General features: G+C 53.6%; 1 protein-coding gene across 1 annotated transcript in view; it reads left to right on the top strand.

Annotated features, from left to right (window-relative positions):
- Positions 1 to 21,403, top strand: part of CD276 (CD276 molecule) — a 52,112-nt gene that overhangs the window by 23,684 nt on the left and 7,025 nt on the right. The window contains exons 4-6 of the mRNA XM_065412689.1: positions 5,292 to 5,642; positions 7,024 to 7,320; positions 20,565 to 20,705. Of these exons, the coding sequence (XP_065268761.1) occupies positions 5,292 to 5,642; positions 7,024 to 7,320; positions 20,565 to 20,705 (789 nt within the window). The remainder of the gene's footprint in view (positions 1 to 5,291; positions 5,643 to 7,023; positions 7,321 to 20,564; positions 20,706 to 21,403) is intronic.

Genomic DNA, 21,403 nt, shown 5'->3' with positions numbered 1-21,403 from the left:
GGCAGTGGTTCTTGGGAGGGGCATGCTGGGCGGGCGGGAGATGTTCTGGCAGCAAAGGGCAGAGGCAGGCATGGTTCTGGTGGGGGAAGCATACTCACTAGCAGCCCTTGCTACACCATTGGGCTGGGTGCAGTGGGTGCAGGGTGGTTTTCCCCTGCACCCACTGCAGGGCAGGACCAGAGCTTTGGTCCAGTATTGCTGGTAGCACTAGTGGCCTCCGTGCTTGTGTTCACAGGAGCTTCTGCAGCCGTCTCATGGCTGGCCCCTGTGCAGCAACGTCGGCAAAGGTGAATTCTCCAACAGTGGGGCAGCCCTATCAGATCCAGAGGCGGAGCAGCCCCATTAGGTCATATAGTCCCGCATTCTGCCAATGCCATAGGGGATCGAAAGACGGATCTTGTGTGGCAGGGAGACCAGCTGAATTCAGATGGTTTCGTTTGTCCCACCTCCAAGTCCTGGAGGAGCTGTCTAATTGGTGATGCACCATGGAAGCGTGGGGCTGGGGGAAGAGGCTCCAGCGGTGTGACTCTTGTCCAGCTTGGGGGCTTGGAGCCAGGCTGGTTTGTGCCTCTGCAATGGGTGTTCCCAGCAGGCTTGGCAGGACAGGGCTAAGTGTGGGAAGTTGTAGCCCTGGTCGAATAGTGCAAATGGAGCAGTGGGGGAGCAGGGGTGACGGCTGGGTTGGGAACGGGTTGCAATGGCAGATCAGAGGGCAGGGGAGGAGGAGAGGACCAGAACAGCAGGGGGCACTGGACAGTACTGAACCATCTAGCACAGGGGAGGGCAAACTACGGCCCGCAGGCCAGATACGGCCTGTCCTGGCCCCGCGCCGCTCCCGGAAGCGGCTGGCACCATGTCCCTGCGGCCCCTGGGAGGGGAGGGGGGCAGAGGGCTCCGTGTGCTGCTCTCGCCTGTGGGCACTGGCCCCCCACAGCTCCCATTGGTCAAGAACAGGGAACCGCGGCCAATGGGAGCTTTGGGGGTGGGACCCACAGGCAAGGGCAGCACACGGCGGAGCTGCCTGCCCCACCCCACCCCCAGGAGCCACTGCCGGACAGGCTGGCCCCTTCTGGAGGCGGCGCGGGGTCAGAGCAGACAGGTATCCCCCACCCCAACCCCCTGCCCTGATCCCCCTAACACCCGGCCCTGAGCCCCCTCCTGCACTCCGCAGCCCCTCCTGCACCACAACCCCCTGCCCTGAGCCCCTTCCTGCACACTGGACCCCCTCCCACACCACGCACTCCCTCCTGTATCCCAACCCCCTGCCCAAGCCCTACATTCATGGCCTTGCATACAATTTTTCCACCCAGATGTGGCCCTTGGGCCAAAAAATTTGCCCACCCCGATCTAGGGTGACCAGATGTCCCGATTTTATAGGGACAGTCCTGATTTTTGGGTCTTTTTCTTGTATAGGCTCCTATTACCCCCCACCCCCTGTCCCGATTTTTCACACTTGCTGTCTGGTCACCCTACCCCGATCTAGCAGGTCCTGTTTTCCCAAACTTGATTTAAAGGCTAGCACAGATGGCATCCAGAGAGGAAGAGACAGGCAGGTGAAGTAGGGTCATTCCCTGATGTGGCTGGAGGTTTGATAAAGTCAAACCTCTGGTTCCATCTAGTGTCTGAGAAGGAGTCACACACAACTTCCACTGGGCTTTATGCCAGCTTGCAAGTACTGATGTGGCTGCTGCACAGTACCTGTTAATTGCCTGACACCTGTGGCAGCGGCAGGATGGTAGGAGTCCAGAGTGGTGTCGCGCCCTCCCCACTCCCCACCCCTTCCAGAGCTGGGATAATTTTCAGATTTTGTTTTTTCTTGAAACATCTAAACCACTGTGTTCCCCTTGCATGAGTTAGTCCATTATTTTTCCTCCTTTTAAAATATTTTGCTTCCTCTCTTTTTTCCTCTAACATCTCTCTCCCAGGGCATGTTTACACTACAAAATTAAGTCGGCCTAAGTTACATCGATATATAGTAATTAAATTGCTTTTGCATGTCCACACCACATTTCTTGTGTCGGTGGTGTGTGTCCTCATTAGCAGTGCTTGCATCGATGCAGAGAGCAGTGCACCATGGGTAGCTATCCCCATGGGCGGCATGTGAACTGCTGGCTGGGGGAGGCTAGCCCCAGCCCTGCCCCTTCTGTCAGAGGCCCCTCCCTTTCTGCCCCCCAACTGAGCCCAGAGGCCCCCCACCGCGGCCTCCAGCCCAGAAACCCCCCACCGCGTCCTGTGTCTCCAGCTCCCTCGAAGTATCCAAGGGGAGCTTGGGGTCGCTGCTGAGGATGGCATGCAGCTTCTTATAGAAGCGGCATGTCTGCAGCTCTGCACCAGAGTGACTGCCTCCCTTGCCTTCTGGTATGCCTGCCACAGCTCCTTGGCTTTCACACAACGCTGCTGTGGGTCCCTGTTGTAGTCCTTTTCCCCTGGGCGATCTGCTTGTTATATGTCACCATTTCTACTGCTGGATTGGAGCTGTGCCAGCACAGCCTCTTCTCCCCACAGACCCAGGAGATCCCCCTGCTCCTATGTAGCCCAGGCAGGCGCATGTTTGCTGCATGGAGCCAGCAGGGTCAGCTGGGCGGTTGCTATGTGAACTCTCCATGCTGACCAAACAGGAAATGGAATTTCAAAAATGTGTGGGGCTTTAAAGGGGGAGGGGCATGTTCCTGCGTACCTGGCAGCTGGGCAGCAGAGTTCAAAACAGTGACCAGTGTGGGGCATTGCGGGAACCTGTTGGAGGCCACTAAAGTCGACATGAGTAACGCAGTGTCTACACCGATGCTGCGTCGACCTAACTATGTCGACCTAAACGCGACTCCTCTCGTGGAGGTGGAGTTATTAAGTTGGAGTAGTGGGTGAGTTACATCGGCGGGAGTGACATTGTAGCATAGACGCTTCCAGAGTTAGGTTGATGTAAGCTGCCTTATGCTGACCTACCTCTGGAGTGTAGATCAGGCCTCATTCACGTATGGATATTTTCTAAATCCCCCTTTCTCCCCATCTCTCTGTTTTCTGTCAATCCATATTTGAAACGGGGATATTGGTAAAAGCTGTGCTGGCAGAGCTGTGTGCGGTGGGCAAGTGCCATTTGTGCAGGCTCACCCTGCCCCTGTGCGGGGCAGGAGGCCAGAGAAAGGCAGCTGGGAGAATTGCAGAGGCAGGGAATGGTTGCACCTGTGGAGCTGGTTGAAGTAGATGGGCATCTAACTCAAACCCCACAAGATGGGAAACTGGCAGAGCGATGAAATGTACAAAATTGGATTCATCCTGAGGCAGTACGGCCAGGGCCATTAGAGCCACATTCAGAACGACTCCTTCCTGTGGGGACACACACACAGGGCTGTGTCATCGTCTGTTGTTTAAATGAGATCTTGGGAGGGGAAAGAGATCCACAGGGAACAGATGGGAAATGTCACGTTGGTTCTGGAATGGTGGTAATGGAGTTGAAAAGAACAATGTGTGTTCCTCCAGAATCAGGTTACTGCTTTAGGGCAAAGCATAGAGCGAGCATGCGTGCATGTGTACACATGCACGTTCATGCACCCTTCAGTGAGAGAACATGGGTCATTGAGAATGTTCCCCTAAATGCCCAAAGACAGCTGGTGCCTAAGGACTGTGCTGGCACTTGGGAGATATGGACTCTCCTTTCAGCTCTGCCATTGACCTGCTGGGTGACCATGGACAAGTCATAGCCCTGCTCTGTGTCTCAGTTTCCCCTCCCACCCTTTGTCTCTTGTTTCTTTAGCTTGTAAGCCCTTTGGGGCAGGGACTGTCTCGCTATGTGATTGTACAGTGCCTAGCACAATGGGGCCCTGATCTCAGCTGGAGCCACTGGGCACTGGTGGAATATCAATAATAATGTTTTGGGGCCGATACCTCTATCTTCACTTCAGCGATTGGTTTGAATCTTTGTCAGTATAACATCCGGTATAGCGTGCTAACATCAGCTTGCTCTCCAGATTCCTCTGACAGCAGAGACGCAGCCAAGGGTAAAATCTCTGCAGACTCTTTCCCTGCGAGCACCTTCCCGTTACAGCCAAGACAAGAGCCATGGGTATAAAAGGAGACCGCTGCCCTCGTTAATGATGCTGAGTTACTCTTTCAGGATGGCTGCGCACTGTTGCGATGACAGACCTAGAAGGAAGAGGATTTTGACAGAGGATGGTTGTTTGCTGTAGGGCGTGCTGCTATCAATATCACAGAGCTGGCAGGAAGGCTGTGGGTTGACTTACAGGCACATTGCCCAGGCAGAAGTTACAGCCATGAATACCCTGCACCAATACAGAGCTGAGCTGAGCAGAGTGTCCCTTCTAGGCTTGGGTAGCTGCTCTGTACCCTGCGATTCCCCTCGGGCGGCGCCATCCTTGGGTCTCTGCCATTGGAAGAGGGTTCAGTTAGTGGTGGTGGCCAGCTGAGGGCAGCAGTGCTGCAGATGTGGGGGATAGCGCCTATTCTGTGATGCCTGCTGAGACTGGCTCCTGCTGCGGCAGGCTGTGTTGGCTCAGCTCTGCCATGCCCTAACCCAAAGGGACTTGGTATGGATGCTGTGATTTAATGGGGCTTTCTCTGCAATCACACCACTGTGAGCTGTATTCCTGTGAGCTCCCACAAGCTAAGCAGGGTTGGCTGGGTCATTTCTGGGATGGGAGACCTGCAAGCAAAACAGAGTGCTGCAGGACAGAGTGCTGGTGAATCAGTAGGGGGCATTCTTCCCTGAGAGCCAGCACTGGCCAGCAGTAGGGGGTGTTGTGCTGTTGGGTGAGAGCTCACATCCTGACCACTGTGATCATTAAGGATCAGAAGAAGAAGGGTTGTTAACCCGTAGTGTCCTGGCCAAATTCCAACTGTACAGTTTGCCTTCCTCAAATCCCTCCAGCAGTGCCAGCTGGGTTCAGAGTGCTCCTTTGCTTTCTGCCCTAAACTGCTATGTTCTGCTGCCAGGCAGCTGCTATGTTCCTCCCCAGAGGTGGCCATAATGGTTGTGTCTGTATATGCAGCACTATCCTGCAAAACCCTGGTGTGGGGAGTGCCTGTTGACTCCATGTGCAGAGAAGGAAACGGAAAGGCACCTCAGTGCTTTGGCCCTGGGGGGTAAAGCCTGACCTCCCCAGAGGCCCCCTCCCAGTCTAGGGGAAGGGAAAGCTGGGCTGAGGTTACCCCCTCGTTGTCCAGGGGCCCTTTGCCTCTAGCCCTGGTTTGCATGGTGCTGTGGGCTGGGAGGGGTTGTGCCATGGCAGTGTTTTTAGAAATGTCTCACTGTCATGTGCCTTTTTCTCCTCTCCCGCCAGGTTCAGTGGATATCCGGGTCCCCGATGACCCTGTGATCGCCCTCTTTGGTCGGGACGCCGTCCTCCACTGCTCTTTCTCGCCTGATGCCAGCTTCAGCCTCACCGAGCTCAGCCTCATCTGGCAGCTGACGGACACCAAGCGGTTGGTGCACAGCTTTGCCAGCGGGCAGGACCAGCTGGCTGACCAGGGCAACGGCTATGTCAACCGCACGGCTCTCTTCTACGAGGAGCTGCCCCGGGGCAATGTCTCGCTGCTGCTGCGGCGGGTGCAGATCTCCGATGAGGGCAGCTTCACCTGCTTTGTCCGGGTCCATAGCTACAGCAGCGCGGCGGTGACGCTGCAGGTGGCCGGTGAGAGACGGGAGGAGGGGCTGGCTGTGGAGAGACACCTGGGCAGGGCCCAGCCCCTCATGTCCCCTGGCAGAGCCATGCTCACCTGGGGCTTACCCCAGGTTTCACCCACAATCTAGTGTCTCATCCCCTCACCCTCTTCCCTCCCACAGCACCTGCTGTCCTGCTCCCCGTAGTCTCCCTCCATCCCTTGCCCTGTTTTCCTCTGCAGTTCCTGTCTCTTTCCCCTCTTGCCTGACCCAGAGCCCAGCCATGGGTGGGTGGGGTCTGGGAGGGTTCTGGGTCCTGAGCTGGGTTTTGTGATTCTCTCTCTCTCTCAATAAGGGCTGAGCTTGAACCCCAAATCCAACCTCCCCAGCTCTGGGAAGGGTTAGACGTGGGGCTCCCAGCCCCCCCCCCCCACTTTCGCAATTTGGGCCCATCTCTACCCCCTCCCGCTGTACTCCCCTGCCCCGGGGATCCCCTCTCAGATGCTATGGGGACGGGAAGGATTTAAATTACCTGGTTAGCCTGTGTTCCCTCCTTCCCCTGGGGAATGCCAGCTGCTAGCCCCAGGAATCCATTGTGGGGCTCAGCTGAACAATTGCATCAAAATCCTGCAGCTGGCCCAGTGCAGTTAGCCTTCATGGTTAGAATATATGGAGATCTACCTATCTCATAGAGCTGGAAGGGACCCTGAAAGGCCATCGAGTCCAGCCCCCTGCCTTCACTAGCAGGATCAAGTACTGATTTTGCCCCAGATCCCTAAGTGGCCCCCTCAAGGATTGAGCTCACAACCCTGGGTTTAGTAGGCCAATGCTCAAACCACTGAGCTATCCCTCCCCACTTGGAGCATGCAAATTGCTGGCCCTGGCCTCTGATGTGCTAGATGCTGTTTGCTGTCCACGGAAACCCCCCTATGGGGAGGGGAAAGGGGGTACGTTCTTAGCCCCCAGGTCCCATTAGAGTGAATAGGTGTCACGTATATTGGGTGGGGGGTTAGATGCCATGAGCCCGACCGATGTCCAGCGAGAGGGTGCAGAGGGGCTGCACTTTGTGGGGTGTTTCTGCATAGCTCAGCGTTTTGCCTGGCGGGCTGTTAAGCTATCTGGGGCATCTGCAGCTCCCTCCCCCATCTCCAACTCCCTGGGTCATCTTCTCCATGGCCTCCCAGCAGAGAGCATTGTGGGAAAGTTGTCCCAGCATGCCCTTTGCTGTATTTCTGAGGCGCAGGGAAGGGGTGGGTTGGGAATGGTGGCCTGGGTCCCAGTGGTGTGATGACTGTAGGGTGAGAAGCCCATGGGGGAGGAAGGGGAAATGACCTTGCATTATTCATCAGCGCCCCCCTCTGGCCAGCTGGCTAACTTCCATTGCATCATACCGGCTCTCCTTTCCTTTTCAGCTTTGTATTCCAAGCCCAACTTGAACCTGGAGCCCAGCAAGAACCTGAAGCCAGGGGACCTGGTGATGGTGACCTGCCACACCTTCCGCGGCTACCCTGCGGCTACGGTGCTCTGGCAGGATGGCCAGGGCAACAACATCACGGAGAACGTCACCACCTCCCAGGTGGCCAATGAGGAAGGGCTCTTTGATGTGCAGAGCATCCTCCGTGTGGTGCTGGAGCCCAACAGCACCTACTCCTGCCTGGTGCGGAACCCCGTGCTGCAGCAGGAGACCCACGCCTCCGTTACCATCACTGGTGAGCCGAGCAGGACGTTATGGCAGGGATGGGCCTACTGCCCAAAGGCCCTGGGCATCCAGAACTCGGATCCTCAGGCTGGAGCTTTGGCCTCCCAGATAAAACCTAGAGAAGGGTGAAGGTGGTCCTGGAAAACGAGGACTGAGCGAAATCTTCCCCCTAGACGCCAGCCCAGCCTGTCAAGGGGCCCGGAGCTTGCCTAGGCAGCAGTCTCCCTGCCTTTCCTTTGGCCTCTTGGCCTCTGCCTGGCCTCCATGCCGTGCTGCAGGAATCTGGCCCTCGCTGGCTGATGTGAGTCTCTCTGATGTGCCGCACTGCAGGGGGATCTTGGGCTGAGTCAAGAGGAGTCCATGGCAAATCATTCCACCAGCTGGACGCCTGTGTCCATAGAGGGGCAGGCTCTGGGCTGTGGGAGACGCCCCGCTTGGAATGTGCAGCCTGGGAGGAGCAGGGGGGCAAAGGTGGCTTCACATCGCCTGCACTCTGGGCTGCTGCAGGGACGGAAGCAACCTGCACCGTAACCTGGAGCAGCCCAAAGGGTTGGTCTTATGGCAGCCTCCCCTGCACTGCTCAGCAGCCCCAAATCCCCGTGTTTCCTCCTACCCCTGGCATGCCACCAACACTGGGGGCTGAGGAGCGGGGCAGTGTGGGGCTGTTTATGCTGGGAGTTTTCCCTTGCCCGTATACGCTGCGGGAGCAGCATATAGGGCCAGAATCTGGCTCCTAGTCTCCACTCTGTCTGCAGTCCTGCCAGCTGCTTGTATGACAGACCTCCAAAGGACCCTTGGGAGGGAGGGGATGTGATGTGCATGGTTTGGTAGGTGGCGCTCTTCTCTCTGAGTCAGCATAGAGCTAGTGCCCAGCATGGCACCAGGGGGCGCTATGCTGCCAGAGACACAGTCCCAGCTGAAATGGAAATAGAGGTCCTGACTGCTTGAGATGATTAAAGATCATTTTAGTGAAGCCCCAGCATCTTGCATAGACCTCAACTCAGGCAGTTACATTCCACCAACCTAAATCACCTTGGTACGTTTCAATAGGGTAAGGTGTTTTTCACGTTTTTTCTTACACTGTTGTGCAGCTGTGAGCTGTTAAAGAGTTGGTGTGTTCCCCACAGAGCACACTGGGAGCCTTGGGGCTGTAAGATTACCGTTAAGTTCTACTAACATCCTAATAAGTAACTTCCCTGAGCAAATCCCTGCTATTCCTGGGCCACGAATATACCTGTAATTACAGTAATCCTTCCAACCAGGAGCCTACCGTTTTTCAGTGTAACTCATGTCCTGGTGAAGTTCCTGGGTAGTTCCGTTCAGCTAATATGCTGACAGTTTGATTCCCACAGGCTGTCAGTGGCACCGCTGCATTGTTGATGGCTGATTGTTCAGTGCTGTTCCCTCCACTTGATGACAGAGCAAGGAGGAGGAGGGAGCTGCGAAAACAGATCATAAATATAAACAGGCCCAGTTTATTAAACACTGTTTATTGTACAGGAGGTTCTGCGTCGTAAGAGCATCGTTCAACTTAGCCACTTCCCTCTGACAGTGTCTTGCTCTGCTGGCTCGATAAATAAGAATTGTCACAGCTGGGGCTGCCAAGGGAGCACAGTCAGGGCTCGCTCAAGGAGACTGGCAGCTGATAATGCCAAGGTTGCAGGCTAGTTCCCCATACAGGCCACCACTTGCAATGCCTGTACCCTGGGCAGGTTGTCTGCAGTGGGGATCACACCTGGGGTGTGGATGCTGGATCTTAAAGCGTGACCTTCTACTACTTGAGCCAAATCCCAGCTGTCAGCCTAGGCTGCAGCAGGCGTAACCTGTGTATGAGCCCAGCCCCGGCTAGAGGGGATAAGAGTGCCACAGTGAGTGGGCGAGCGGGTTACACATGCGCCACCCCCTCCACCCAGCTGGGTGAGACTGACTGGCTGCAAGACAGCCCATGGCAGAGCAGCTCTTCGTACTGCAGCGTGATGGGCACAGGCCAGGCCCAGGACACATGGAGCACGGACCATGACTGTGATATTGTGAGCCTGAGGGACCTAAGGAGAGTGGCCACCGTCCACAGCCCTTAGTCGAAGGAGGCCTGGCAAAGGAGACAGCAATGCTGGGAGGGTTAGAGCTATCTGGGGCATGCGAGGTTCCTTGGTCGGCAGAGCTGTAACAGCCACACCTTCCCCCAGACCTCAGACCACGGGGCAGCACTAACCTTCCCCAGGGACTAGGGACCCCATCTGAAGGGGAGATAGGCAACAGTCCAACCAGATCCTCTGCTCCACCCGGGTCTCTCTTGCCCAGCCAGTGGTTGTGCTGTGGCTCAGCCCTTTGCCTCCCTGAGACTCGATCGGCGCCCCTCAGCCCTCTCGCTGAAATTCACCCAGCACTACAGTCCTGCTGGCACCCCTTCCGGTCCCCTTTCCCCTTCAAAACACACAGTCCACCCATCCGGCTGCTGCTGGGGGACACGACTCCTGAGCAAACTGGGGCTTGGGGATGCAATTTGTGTGGTGTACGTCAGCCTAGAGCGATGCATCAGGCTGCTTTGGGGTGCAGACGGTGCTGGCTGCCCCGCTGTCCCCTGCCGTCCCTGAAGAGGGAGCAGGGCTCAACCCTGGCTCTGGGAGGGCGGAGGGGAACGTTCATGTGGCTTTGCTCTTCCACCTTCCTCCTGTTTTCTCTGAGGAATCTTGCTCCCCTTCTCCTGGACACCAGTCATGTTCCCCTGCTCTGTGTATATGGTCAGCTCCCCTCCCCCTCTCATTAGTGCCTAGATCATAGAATCATAGAATATCAGGGTTGGAAGGGACCTCAGGAGATCATCTAGTCCAACCCCCTGCTCAAAGCAGGACCAATTCCCAACTAAATCATCCCAGCCAGGGCTTTGTCAAGCCGGGCCTTAAAAACCTCCAAGGAAGGAGACTCCACCACCTCCCTAGGTAACGCATTCCAGTGCTTCACCACCCTCCTAGTGAAATAGTGTTTCCTAATATCCAACCTAGACCTCCCCCACTGCAACTTGAGACCATTGCTCCTTGTTCTGTCATCTGCCACCATTGAGAACAGCCGAGTTCCATCCTCTTTGGAACCCCCCTTCAGGTAGTTGAAGGCTGCTATCAAATCCCCCCTCATTCTTCTCTTCTGGAGACTAAACAATCCCAGTTCCCTCAGCCTCTCCTCATAAGTCATGCGCTCCAGACCCCTAATCATTTTTGTTGCCCTCCGCTGGACTCTTTCCAATTTTTCCACATCCTTCTTGTAGTGTGGGGCCCAAAACTGGACACAGTACTCCAGATGAGGCCTCACCAATGTCGAATAAAGGGGAACGATCACGTCCCTCGATCTGCTGGCAATGCCCCTACTTATACAGCCCAAAATGCCGTTAGCCTTCTTGGCAACAAGAGCACACTGTTGACTCATATCCAGCTTCTCGTCCACTGTGACCCCGAGGTCCTTTTCTGCAGAACTGCTACCTAGCCATTCGGTCCCTAGTCTGTAGCTGAGCATGGGATTCTTCCGTCCTAAGTGCAGGACTCTGCACTTGTCCTTGTTGAACCTCATCAGGTTTCTTTTGGCCCAATCCTCTAATTTGTCTAGGTCCCTCTGTATCCGATCCCTACCCTCTAGTGTATCTACCACGCCTCCTAGTTTAGTGTCATCGGCAAACTTGCTGAGAGTGCAGTCCACACCATCCTCCAGATCATTAATAAAGATATTAAACAAAACCGGCCCCAGGACCGACCCTTGGGGCACTCCGCTTGAAACTGGCTGCCAACTAGACATGGAGCCATTGATCACTACCCGTTGAGCCCGACGATCTAGCCAGCTTTCTATCCACCTTACAGTCCATTCATCCAGCCCATACTTCTTTAACTTGGCAGCAAGAATACTGTGGGAGACCGTATCAAAAGCTTTGCTAAAGTCAAGGAATAACACATCCACTGCTTTCCCCTCATCCACAGAGCCAGTTATCTCCTCATAGAAGGCAATTAGGTTAGTCAGGCACGACTTCCCCTTGGTGAATCCATGCTGACTGTTCCTGATCACTTTCCTCTCCTCTAAGTGTTTCATAATTGATTCCTTGAGGACCTGCTCCATGATTTTTCCAGGGACTGAGGTGAGGCTGACTGGCCTGTAGTTCCCCGGATCCTCCTCCTTCCCTTTTTTAAAGATGGGCACTACATTAGCCTTTTTCCAGTCATCCGGGACCTCCCCCGATCACCATGAGTTTTCAAAAATAATGGCTAATGGCTCTGCAATCTCATCCGCCAACTCCTTTAGCACCCTCGGATGCAGCGCATCCGGCCCCATGGACTTGTGCACGTCCAGTTTTTCTAAATAGTCCCGAACCACTTCTTTCTCCACAGAGGGCTGGTCACCTTCTCCCCATATTGTGCTGCCCAGTGCAGCAGTCTGGGAGCTGACCTTGTTTGTGAAGACAGAGGCAAAAAAATCATTGAGTACATTAGCTTTTTCCACATCCTCGGTCACTAGGTTGCCTCCCTCATTCAGTAAGGGGCCCACACTTTCCTTGACTTTCTTCTTGTTGCTAACATACCTGAAGAAACCCTTCTTGTTACTCTTAACATCTCTTGCTAGCTGCAACTCCAAGTGTGATTTGGCCTTCCTCATTTCACTCCTGCATGCCTGAGCAATATTTTTATTCTCCTCCCTGGTCATTTGTCCAATCTTCCACTTCTTGTAAGCTTCTTCTTTGCGTTTAAGATCAGCAAGGATTTCACTGTTTAGCCAAGCTGGTCGCCTGCCATATTTACTATTCTTTCTACACATCGGGATGGTTTGTTCCTGCAACCGCAATAAGGATTCTTTAAAATACAGCCAGCTCTCCTGGACCCCTTTGCCCTTCATGTTATTCTCCCAGGGGATCCTGCCCATCTGTTCCCTGAGGGAGTCAAAGTCTGCTTTTCTGAAGTCCAGGGTCCATATTCTGCTGCTCTCCTTTCTTCCTTGTGTCAGGATCCTGAACTCGACCATCTCATGGTCACTGCCTCCCAGGTTCCCATCCACTTTTGCTTCCCCTACTAATTCTTCCCTGTTTGTGAGCAGCAGGTCAAGAAAAGCTCTGCCCCTAGTTGGTTCCTCCAGCACTTGCACCAGGAAATTGTCCCCTACACTTTCCAAAAACTTCCTGGATTGTCTGTGCACCGCTGTATTGCTCTCCCAGCAGATATCAGGGTGATTAAAGTCTCCCATGAGAACCAGGGCCTGCGATCTAGCAACTTCTGCTAGTTGCCAGAAGAAAGCCTCGTCCACCTCATCCCCCTGGTCTGGTGGTCTATAGCAGACTCCGACCACGACATCACCCTTGTTGCTCACACTTCTCAACTTCATCCAGAGACACTCAGGTTTTTCTGCAGTTTCATACCGGAGCTCTGAGCAGTCATACTCCTCTCTTACATACAATGCAACTCCCCCACCTTTTCTGCCCTGCATGTCCTTCCTGAACAGTTTATATCCATCCATGACAGTACTCCAGTCATGTGAGTTATCCCACCAAGTCTCTGTTATTCCAATCGCATCATAGTTCCCTGACTGTGCCAGGACTTCCAGTTCTCCCTGCTTGTTTCCCAGGCTTCTTGCATTTGTGTATAGGCACTTAAGATAACTCACTGATCGTCCCTCTTTCTCAGTATGAGACAGGAGTCCTCCCCTCTTGCGCTCTCCTGCTTGTGCTTCCTCCCAGGATCCCATTTCCCCACTTACCTCAGGGCTTTGGTCTCCTTCCCCTGGTGAACCTAGTTTAAAGCCCTCCTCACTAGGTTAGCCAGCCTGCTGGCGAAGATGCTCTTCCCTCTCTTTGTTAGGTGGAGCCCGTCCCTGCCCAGCACTCCTCCTTCTTGCAACACCATCCCATGGTCGAAGAATCCAAAGCCTTCTCTCTGACACCACCTGCGTAGCCATTCGTTGACTTCCACGATTCGACGGTCTCTACCCAGGCCTTTTCCTTGCACAGGGAGGATGGACGAGAACACCACTTGCGCCTCAAACTCCTTTATCCTTCTTCCCAGAGCCACGTAGTCTGCAGTGATCCTCTCAAGGTCATTCTTGGCAGTATCATTGGTGCCCACGTGGAGAAGCAGGAAGGGGTAGCGATCCGAGGGCTTGATGAGTCTCGGCAGTCTCTCCGTCACATCGTGTATCCTAGCTCCTGGCAAGCAGCAGACCTCTCGGTTTTCCCGGTCGGGGCGGAAGATAGATGACTCAGTCCCCCTGAGGAGGGAGTCCCCGACCACCACCACCCTCCTCCTCCTCTTGGGAGTGGTGGTCGTGGAGCCCCCATCCCTAGGACAGTGCATCTTTTGCCTTCCAATCGGTGGAGTCTCCTTCTGCTCCCTTCCCTCAGATGGGTCATCTACTCCACTCTCCGCATTAGTACCTGTAGAGAGAACATGGAAACGATTGCTCACCTGTATCTCCATTGCTGGTACATGGACGCTCCTCTTTCTCCTTCTGGAGGTCACATGCTGCCAAACTTCTTCATCATCCGTCTGTCCCTGCTGCGCCTGCTCTGAATCTTCAGAACATTAGTCAGACTCTGGGGGGATCAGGGATGTTCATGCTTCATTTTAAAGAGGAAAGCAAGGGGAACAGAGTAAATTTGGTCTGGGAGTAGCCAGGCATCCTGGGTTGGCTACTCGTCCTGGGTCATTTTCTGCCCTTTGTGTTCCTGCTCCATGATTGAACTACCCCAGCTGCTCCATTGGTAAAAGGGGTGCTTGAAATCTCTGCCCAGTGCTGGCCCCAGGCACAGCCGCTCCCGTTGTATGCGGCGGGACCCAGGTGGGTCCCAGGCTCCGTTTCCTGGAAGCTGAGCTCGCAGGAGAAGTTCGACTTCTCATTAAAATACTTTATGGGCCTGTCTCGGTCGTGCAGGTGACTAGCTTGCAGCTGGGTTATAAAGGGCTTCCAATTGTCCTTGCTAGCTCTGCTTTTATAGCTGCCTTGGAGATCTTTATAACCTAGTACACTTACCGGTAACATTAATTTAGTGCTTAATTATCCTTGGAACAGCGCTTGCTGGGATGTGAAGGAGGGTCCCTGGTGGAGCATAAAGCTTTTGGCTGGATTCATGGTGCTCCTTCCAGCAAGCTGAGCACTGCTGTGCAGATGCTGGCTGGAGGCTGGAGGACCAGGATTTCTTCTGTACAGACATGGCTAGTGCTAGCCACCGCCACTAGAGGAATAGAGGTGGTGGGCTCGGGTGGCATCAAGGAACTGCATTCCCTGGGCCCCAGACGTCTGCTGAATGTCCCAGGGGAGTGCGTGGGGAGGGCAGTGACACGTGAGCACTAGACAACACTCCTTGCAGAGCGCTAATGGAATCTTGTCCAGCTGTGGTAAGCTGTGATTTCGGCGTACAGTGGAGTCGCATCATAGGCGCATTTAACTTACGCGATTTTAACTATATGCGCTCAGCAAAACAAAAAAAAAGAGAAAAATAACAATTTAAATACTGTACCTGTAGTGCGGGCGATTCCGCCCGCCATTCCACTCAATGAGCGTTTGACTATACGCGATTTTCGCCTTACGCGCTGACTTCAGAACCTAACCCCCGCGTAAGATGCGACTCCCCTGTAGTTACACGGGTTGAGTGTGGGAGGGCTGGTCTACACTAGGGGGGGGATCGATCCAAGATACACAACTTCAGCTACGCGAATAGCGTAGCTGAAGTCGAAGTATCTTGGATCGAATTACCTGGGGTCCACACAGCGCGGGATCGACTGCCGCGGCTCCCCCGTCGACTGCGCTACCGCCGCTCGCTCTGGTGGAGTTCCGGAGTCGACGGTGAGCGCGTTCGGGGATCGATATATTGCGCCTTAACGAGACGCGATATATCGATCCCGGATAAATAGATTGCTACCCGCCGATACGGCGTGTAGTGAAGACATACCGACTGTGATGTAGCGCTGACTCAGATCCAGCATATGCCCTCTGCTGGAGAAGGGTGGACATGTACTGAAGAGCACTCGCTGAGACAGTCCTGTTTACTGAGTCCATAAGTCCCAAGCTGGAGTGCTATTGCCTCCTCTCAGCGCCAAACATACATCTGTGGTGTCTGGCTTCACTCTGGTATCTGAGTGTGGGTGGCCACATATCGTTCCATAGCCCCAGCCCGCCTCTTCTTGGCTTGGGTGGCAGAGCCTGCTAGGCGAAGGTCCCAGAATCCTGACCTGTGAAGAGAAAGAGGTAGGATACAGACCCCTTGTCCTCCCCAGGGTCCTGCTCTATAGACTGTCTGAAGTGGATAAGCTTATTGCAGGGAGCACCAGGTGGCACTTTTATAGTCTGCCTTGGGAAGACATGCTGTGTTGTAGTTAGATTTTGGTGAGGCGAGATTCTGGGGACAGTCAGTGTCTTGTGAAGAGGGAGCTGCGTGAGCGTCAGAAGAGATTTTTGTGTGCCTTGAACTCTGAGAGTTAATTCCCGAGGCAGCATGGCCCTCTGGGAACCAAGCATTGGTGCTGAGCTGAGATTCTGAGGGGCTGATGTACAGGTAAATAAAAAAATTACACTTGGAATTTACCCAGATTTCACAGCACTGATTTCTCCTCTCCTGAGAAGCTGCAAGATCCTGGACTCCTGCTGCCTACCACTCAACTGAGAGCAATGCTGGGCTCAGAATGGAATATTTATAAGAAGAAAGGGCACCACTGGCTGTGAAAAACATGTATCTTCCCAGACTTTCAGCACTTCCTCTTAGAGCACTAAAGGAATGTGAGTGGATAGGACTATAACTGCCCCAGTTTTGCAATTTTCTATATGGGCTTGAACATGGCTGTTTATCCCTCTTTAATCCTCTCCCCACCCCCAGTAAGATTCGCAAACTCATTTCTCTTGAGCAAGGCCAAACTTCTAAAGCAAGTGTGCAGCTTCTCGGCCAACCCATTGCAGAGCTAGAAGGAGCCCCAAGGCTTGTCTCCTTTGAACCGAACTTCCCAGATGAAAGTTCTCCTGCGATAAGACAGGCCATGGCAAATCTCTGGGCTCATGAAGTTGTGGGTGGCGCTCTAATGGGGAGCAAGCTTCTATCTGCACTATGCAGAGACATCCCATTGACGCTGCTGTCCGGCCTGCCTGCTTATAGGGTTCCACCCTCAGACTGCTCAGCCCGTACCCTGGATTCTCTCTCCGCAGACCCTGGACAACAGAATTCAGTGCCTGGAGAGAAAGCTTGGTTGGTGCATTCTCAGTAGAGCACACAGCAGTGGGCTGTGTAACTGACTCACTATTGAATCCATTGCAGTTCATCATGTGCAGCCCACTTGAGGTTTCCCTTGGAAGTCGTGGTGCTTTCCTGCCACCTCCATGTGTTTGTCCAATGGGCAAAACAATGATATGGCATTTACTCCCCCACATCCTGTACCCAATGCCCAAGTCCAGGATTCTCTTCTCCTTCAGCAGGCTCCAGGGCAGGACTCTGGGATCAGAACTGTCCAGCGTTTTCTGTAGCTGGCTGGCAGCCCTTGCTCTGTGTCTCATGCATTTTGATGTGTGTGCTGTCATGCTGCTCTGGCATTGTACCCAACTTTTCTTTCTCCTCCCTCCCAGCGGAGCGAGCTTGCACCACAGAACTAATTGCTGGGCAAATTAGCATGTAAATGTAAACAACTCATTTGATCCAGTTTTGTTTCTTGGGCGAGAGGGGTGTATGTGTGTGTAGGGGAGGCGGGTGTTGGGTTTGCTTCAGGTTCTTAGTGGCAGCAGCAGGAGCAGCAGACTTTGCTGTGGCAGGACCATATGTACATGTGTCCTATATACTCCACTCTCCTTTCTCCAGCAGCGGCCAGTGCCAGATACATGCAAGCCACTGTAATTGACCTGCTTGTGCGATACCCTGCAGAGCCATGGGAAGAAATCCCTTCCTGATCCCTGCTGGCGACTGGCTGTTTCCCTGAAGCCTGAGGATTGAGGGGCCTTTTTGTTTTTAATCCCAGCTCGTGTAACCACAGGTACTCCTGTATTCTCATTCCTCAAACAAAATCCAGATCTCTTGTGACCAAAGCTACTCCTAATGATCAAGAAATTCGAAGACAAAATGGATGAAGAAAAGAAACTGCCTATTTATTTACTACTTGGCTGCCTCTGAAGGATCCGCACCCAGGTCTGCATCTTCCTTTATTTAAAACAAACCCAGTGAGCTGTTTATTATTCAGGAGTAGCCCAAACACTTCCACTTTGTGTAACACCCCCACATTATGGGCTGCCAGCAGGCTTTGAACTTGGGACCCTTGGCACTAAAAGCACAGGCCTCTGTTACCTGAGTTAAAAGAAAAGCTTCATTAGTTGGCACTAGCAAGCAGCTTTTTATCTTCTGTTTGGACCAGCTGCTAGAGGGAGCAGTCCGCTTAGCCAGCATATTACACTGGCTGTAGAATTGCTACAGTATTTGGGCCATTGCTGTACCATAACAGCAGTTCTAGCTCAATTCCTCCCTCCCCCCTGTAGATCTCGGTACCTGACCCATGTGTGTATGCCCCAGGTTAGTTTCCATGGCCAGACACCACCCCCAGCCTATGGGTGGCCCACTGAGGTGCATGCCAGGACGTGTGTGAGTACCTCTGAACCTGTGGTGGGAATGTGCCGTGCCTGCTTCTAGCACTGCTGGAGTTAGATTGCAGGGGAAGGATGAAGCAGCACCTGAGTCTACTCTCTGGACTCCTAACATGAGACAGATCAGCATCTGATTTGAATTTATTAGTATAATTATTTAAAGGTTAATGAAGTGTTTTATGGAGCGACTCAACCGGCTGCTTTCCTGCCTTGCCTGCTGCATCCAGAACCATGGCGGAAGGTGGCAGTTAGAACATCCAAGGATCCAAGTGGCCTGAGAACACTACACGGTTGTACAGGTGCTGTTGAGATGACTGAGAGGCTGCAGCTGGACTAGTTTGACAAGCAGTCACCTGATCTACCACTAGCTAATCTAACTCTAAAGCCCCATCACCATGGGCACAAGGCCTAGGCACCCTGTAATAATACCTAGCTCTCACAAAGCCCTTTTCACCTGTAGGTCTTGAGGGAGGTGAGAATCGGTTCCATTTTATAGATGAGGAAACTGAGGTACAGAGCGGTGAAGCCAAAGTTCAGGCAGCAGACCAGTGGCAGAACTGGGACTAGAACCCAACTCTCCTGAGTCCTAGTCGATACTCTATCCACTAGGCCATGCTGCCTTACTTAAAGCCCACTTCAGCCATATGGGATGGAGTGAGGAAATTAGCAGCTGTGAGAAGCATCTTTGCAGATAATTGCTGATGGGGAGGCACTTGTAGCATATTCTAAATAACAGGACCAATCCTCACACTATCTTCCCCAGCAAACGTCACCAGAACATGCAGCATATCCCGTAGGATGCGCTGCAGTCTCTATTGCTCTGCTATGCTGAGAGCTAGAGTATGTTCATCTAAATACTATCTAACAAACCCTGAAGAGAGAAAGTTAAACATATTAACCCAGTAACATGAACTGTGGTTAAAGTACTGTCACAGCAAACAACTTTCCTCTATCTAATTTATACAGACACATATCTGCCCCTGCCTTCTCATCTTCACTCACTCTTAGGATAATTTAGGTCTTGGCTGTACCAGGAGCGGCTCCCCCTCCTTGTTGTTAGCGGCTTGGACCAATGCTGCTGTGAAGACTTTTTAGCTGCAAGCATAGGCAGGACCAATCCCTGGTCAGCACCAACAGCTGAGCCTGGCTTTGATCTCAGTTGTACATGCTTTGGTCTTTACGGTACTTGCAATTAAGCCATTTTCAGTACTGGTTCAGGCAACACCCACTGCTCAGGTAAATGGGGTCGAGCTAAGCTGGCAGGATGGGGACTCTGGTACTTGGCTGGCCCCCATTACCATGTTATTGGAATACTTCACAATCTAGCATCCCTGGGAGGCAGGGCAGGGCTGTTCTCATTGTACAGATGGGGAAACTGAGGCACAGAGAGGGAGTGACTTGCTCAGGGTCACACAGGAAGATGATAGGAGAGCAGCAACTTGAACCCAGATCTCCCTAACCACTGGGCCATCCTATCTCTCACATAGAGAACCCACTTGCCCTGCAACTAACTGTGGGGGGCTCCATTCACCAGGGCTGCTGAGCCAACGCTTTTCAACATTATTAAACCCACACAGATTTTCCTTTTGAGCTGAAGTTTATGGTTATAAGCAAATTATTTGTGATTATGCAAATTAGGCTATTTGCATAAACATTACACAGAGGCTGCACAAAGCAATGACGGAGAGAACTTAGAAACCAGGTGGTTTTGAATGGTTCTTTGCAAACCGCAGTTCACACACTGGGTTTTTTTTATTGCTACATATATCTGGGAGTGACTCATTCTCTCCGTTGGCTTGGTTCAAGATCTCTCAGCTGAACGAGTCAGCTGCAGGCCTGGCGGCCATCCCCGTTCTGTGTAACGTGTGCACCCATGACCCCATGATGGGAGAGTTTTTCTCACCAGTCATTGTGTTTGACTGAGGTAGTCTGAAATGCAGGTAACTGGCGGAGGAGTCAGCCTACCCCACCTAAAACCCCCTCTGCCGTGGGGAGAGGAGACCCTCTGAACTGACTGCCTTTTTCCTTAGTGCTCTGGGCATCAGCTAGCCTCGCCCCCTCGTGCAGAGCAGGATAGGGATGGGTGATAAAATCAGACTCCCCCATCTTTATCCCAAAGCCCCCTTCGCTCTGTTTATGAGGTGTCCGTAGCTGGGCTGGCTTCCTGGCCGCAGGAGGTGCTGCGCGGCCACCCGTTCTGGTGAGATTTCCCACTCTGCTCTGCACACTCATGGACTTGGAGACGAACCCTGACTAGGGCTGTGTCATCCCCACTGAGCCACCTCCACCTTTTTGCGGGCTGCCTATCACCGCAGCAAGGGGGACTGTGATAGCTCCTGAGCTCCGGGGGGCACTGAGATCCCCCCGGGTGCTGGTCTGGGGTCATCTGATGCACTCAGGCATCGACTCAGTACATGCCTAACTCCAAGCATGTGAGTTGTCCCGTTGAAGCCAGTGGCAATGCTCCCCAGCTTGCAGTTCGGCATGTGCTCCAGTACCTTGCTAACGGGCGAGGCACAGGACAAAGAGCCCCTCAGTGTCCCTGTCCCACCAAACGCCCTTCCCATAGGAGAGGAACCTGGAGCCAGGGCATAGCTTCTGGCGGCCCCCTGGGAGGTGCTCCCCCCTCTCTCTGTGGCAGCAGCACTGACCATGGTGGCATTTCTGTTTTTCTCTCTGAAGGCCAGCACCTCAGCTTCCCTGCTGTGGCTCTCTGGGTGACTGTGGGACTCGCTATCTGCATCTTGGGGCTGCTGGGCGCACTGGCTTACGTGTGCCGGAAGAAAATTCGCCAGAGCTGCAAGGAAGAGGAAGAGAATGCAGGTAAGGAGCCCAGAGTCTGGCGCTCCCTCGTGTGTGTGTGGGGGGGGTGGGGGGGTGAGTGGGGGTGGAGGGGTGTGAATTCTCAGTCTGTCTGCTCTGAGCCCAGAGGGCCTCATTCAGGGTCGCACTTATGCATGGACTTGAGTCCCTCTGAATTCAATGGGCTCGGCGACTCCTCCGCTGGGGAGATGTGGACAGTTTCCGCTCCCTTTGCCCCAGCGTGCGTGAAGCACTTTGGGATCCTTTGGGGAAGAAGATGCTGGGCACCTGGCAGATCTGATGCCCATCTCCCTGGCTGTGACTTCCCTGCTGAGGGCAGTGTAGATGTTGCTGGCCTGGGAGGAGCCGGTTATTCCAGATGTTATTGACTGGGTGGAGAAAACCTCCTGAACTATGGATTGCCACCACTGGCATGCACCTCCAAGGATGAACCCAGCTTCAGGGAGTTCGCCCTGCTGGGGGCAGCTGTAGGTGGTGGAGAATGCAGAATACACACAGTGCCAGGGGGAAACTTCACCACTCAAAGGCCTTTACCTGTGTCAGTGAAGGGTGAAAGGCTCTGCTGAATGGTGAGAAGCCCTGTATGCTTGAGAGGATTGAGGGGTGTTAATGTGGCTTGGAGCAGAGCTGCGGGGGGCTTTGCTAAGTGAGAGGCAGTAGAGGCAAAATTCTCCCACCCTGCTTGATGGATGGTCGTA

The sequence above is a fragment of the Emys orbicularis genome, chromosome 10 (assembly GCF_028017835.1).
Source record: "Emys orbicularis isolate rEmyOrb1 chromosome 10, rEmyOrb1.hap1, whole genome shotgun sequence".
Taxonomy (NCBI): Eukaryota; Metazoa; Chordata; order Testudines; family Emydidae; genus Emys; species Emys orbicularis.
Note: the sequence above shows the minus strand (reverse complement) of the source record. Positions and strands in the feature narration are given on the sequence as shown.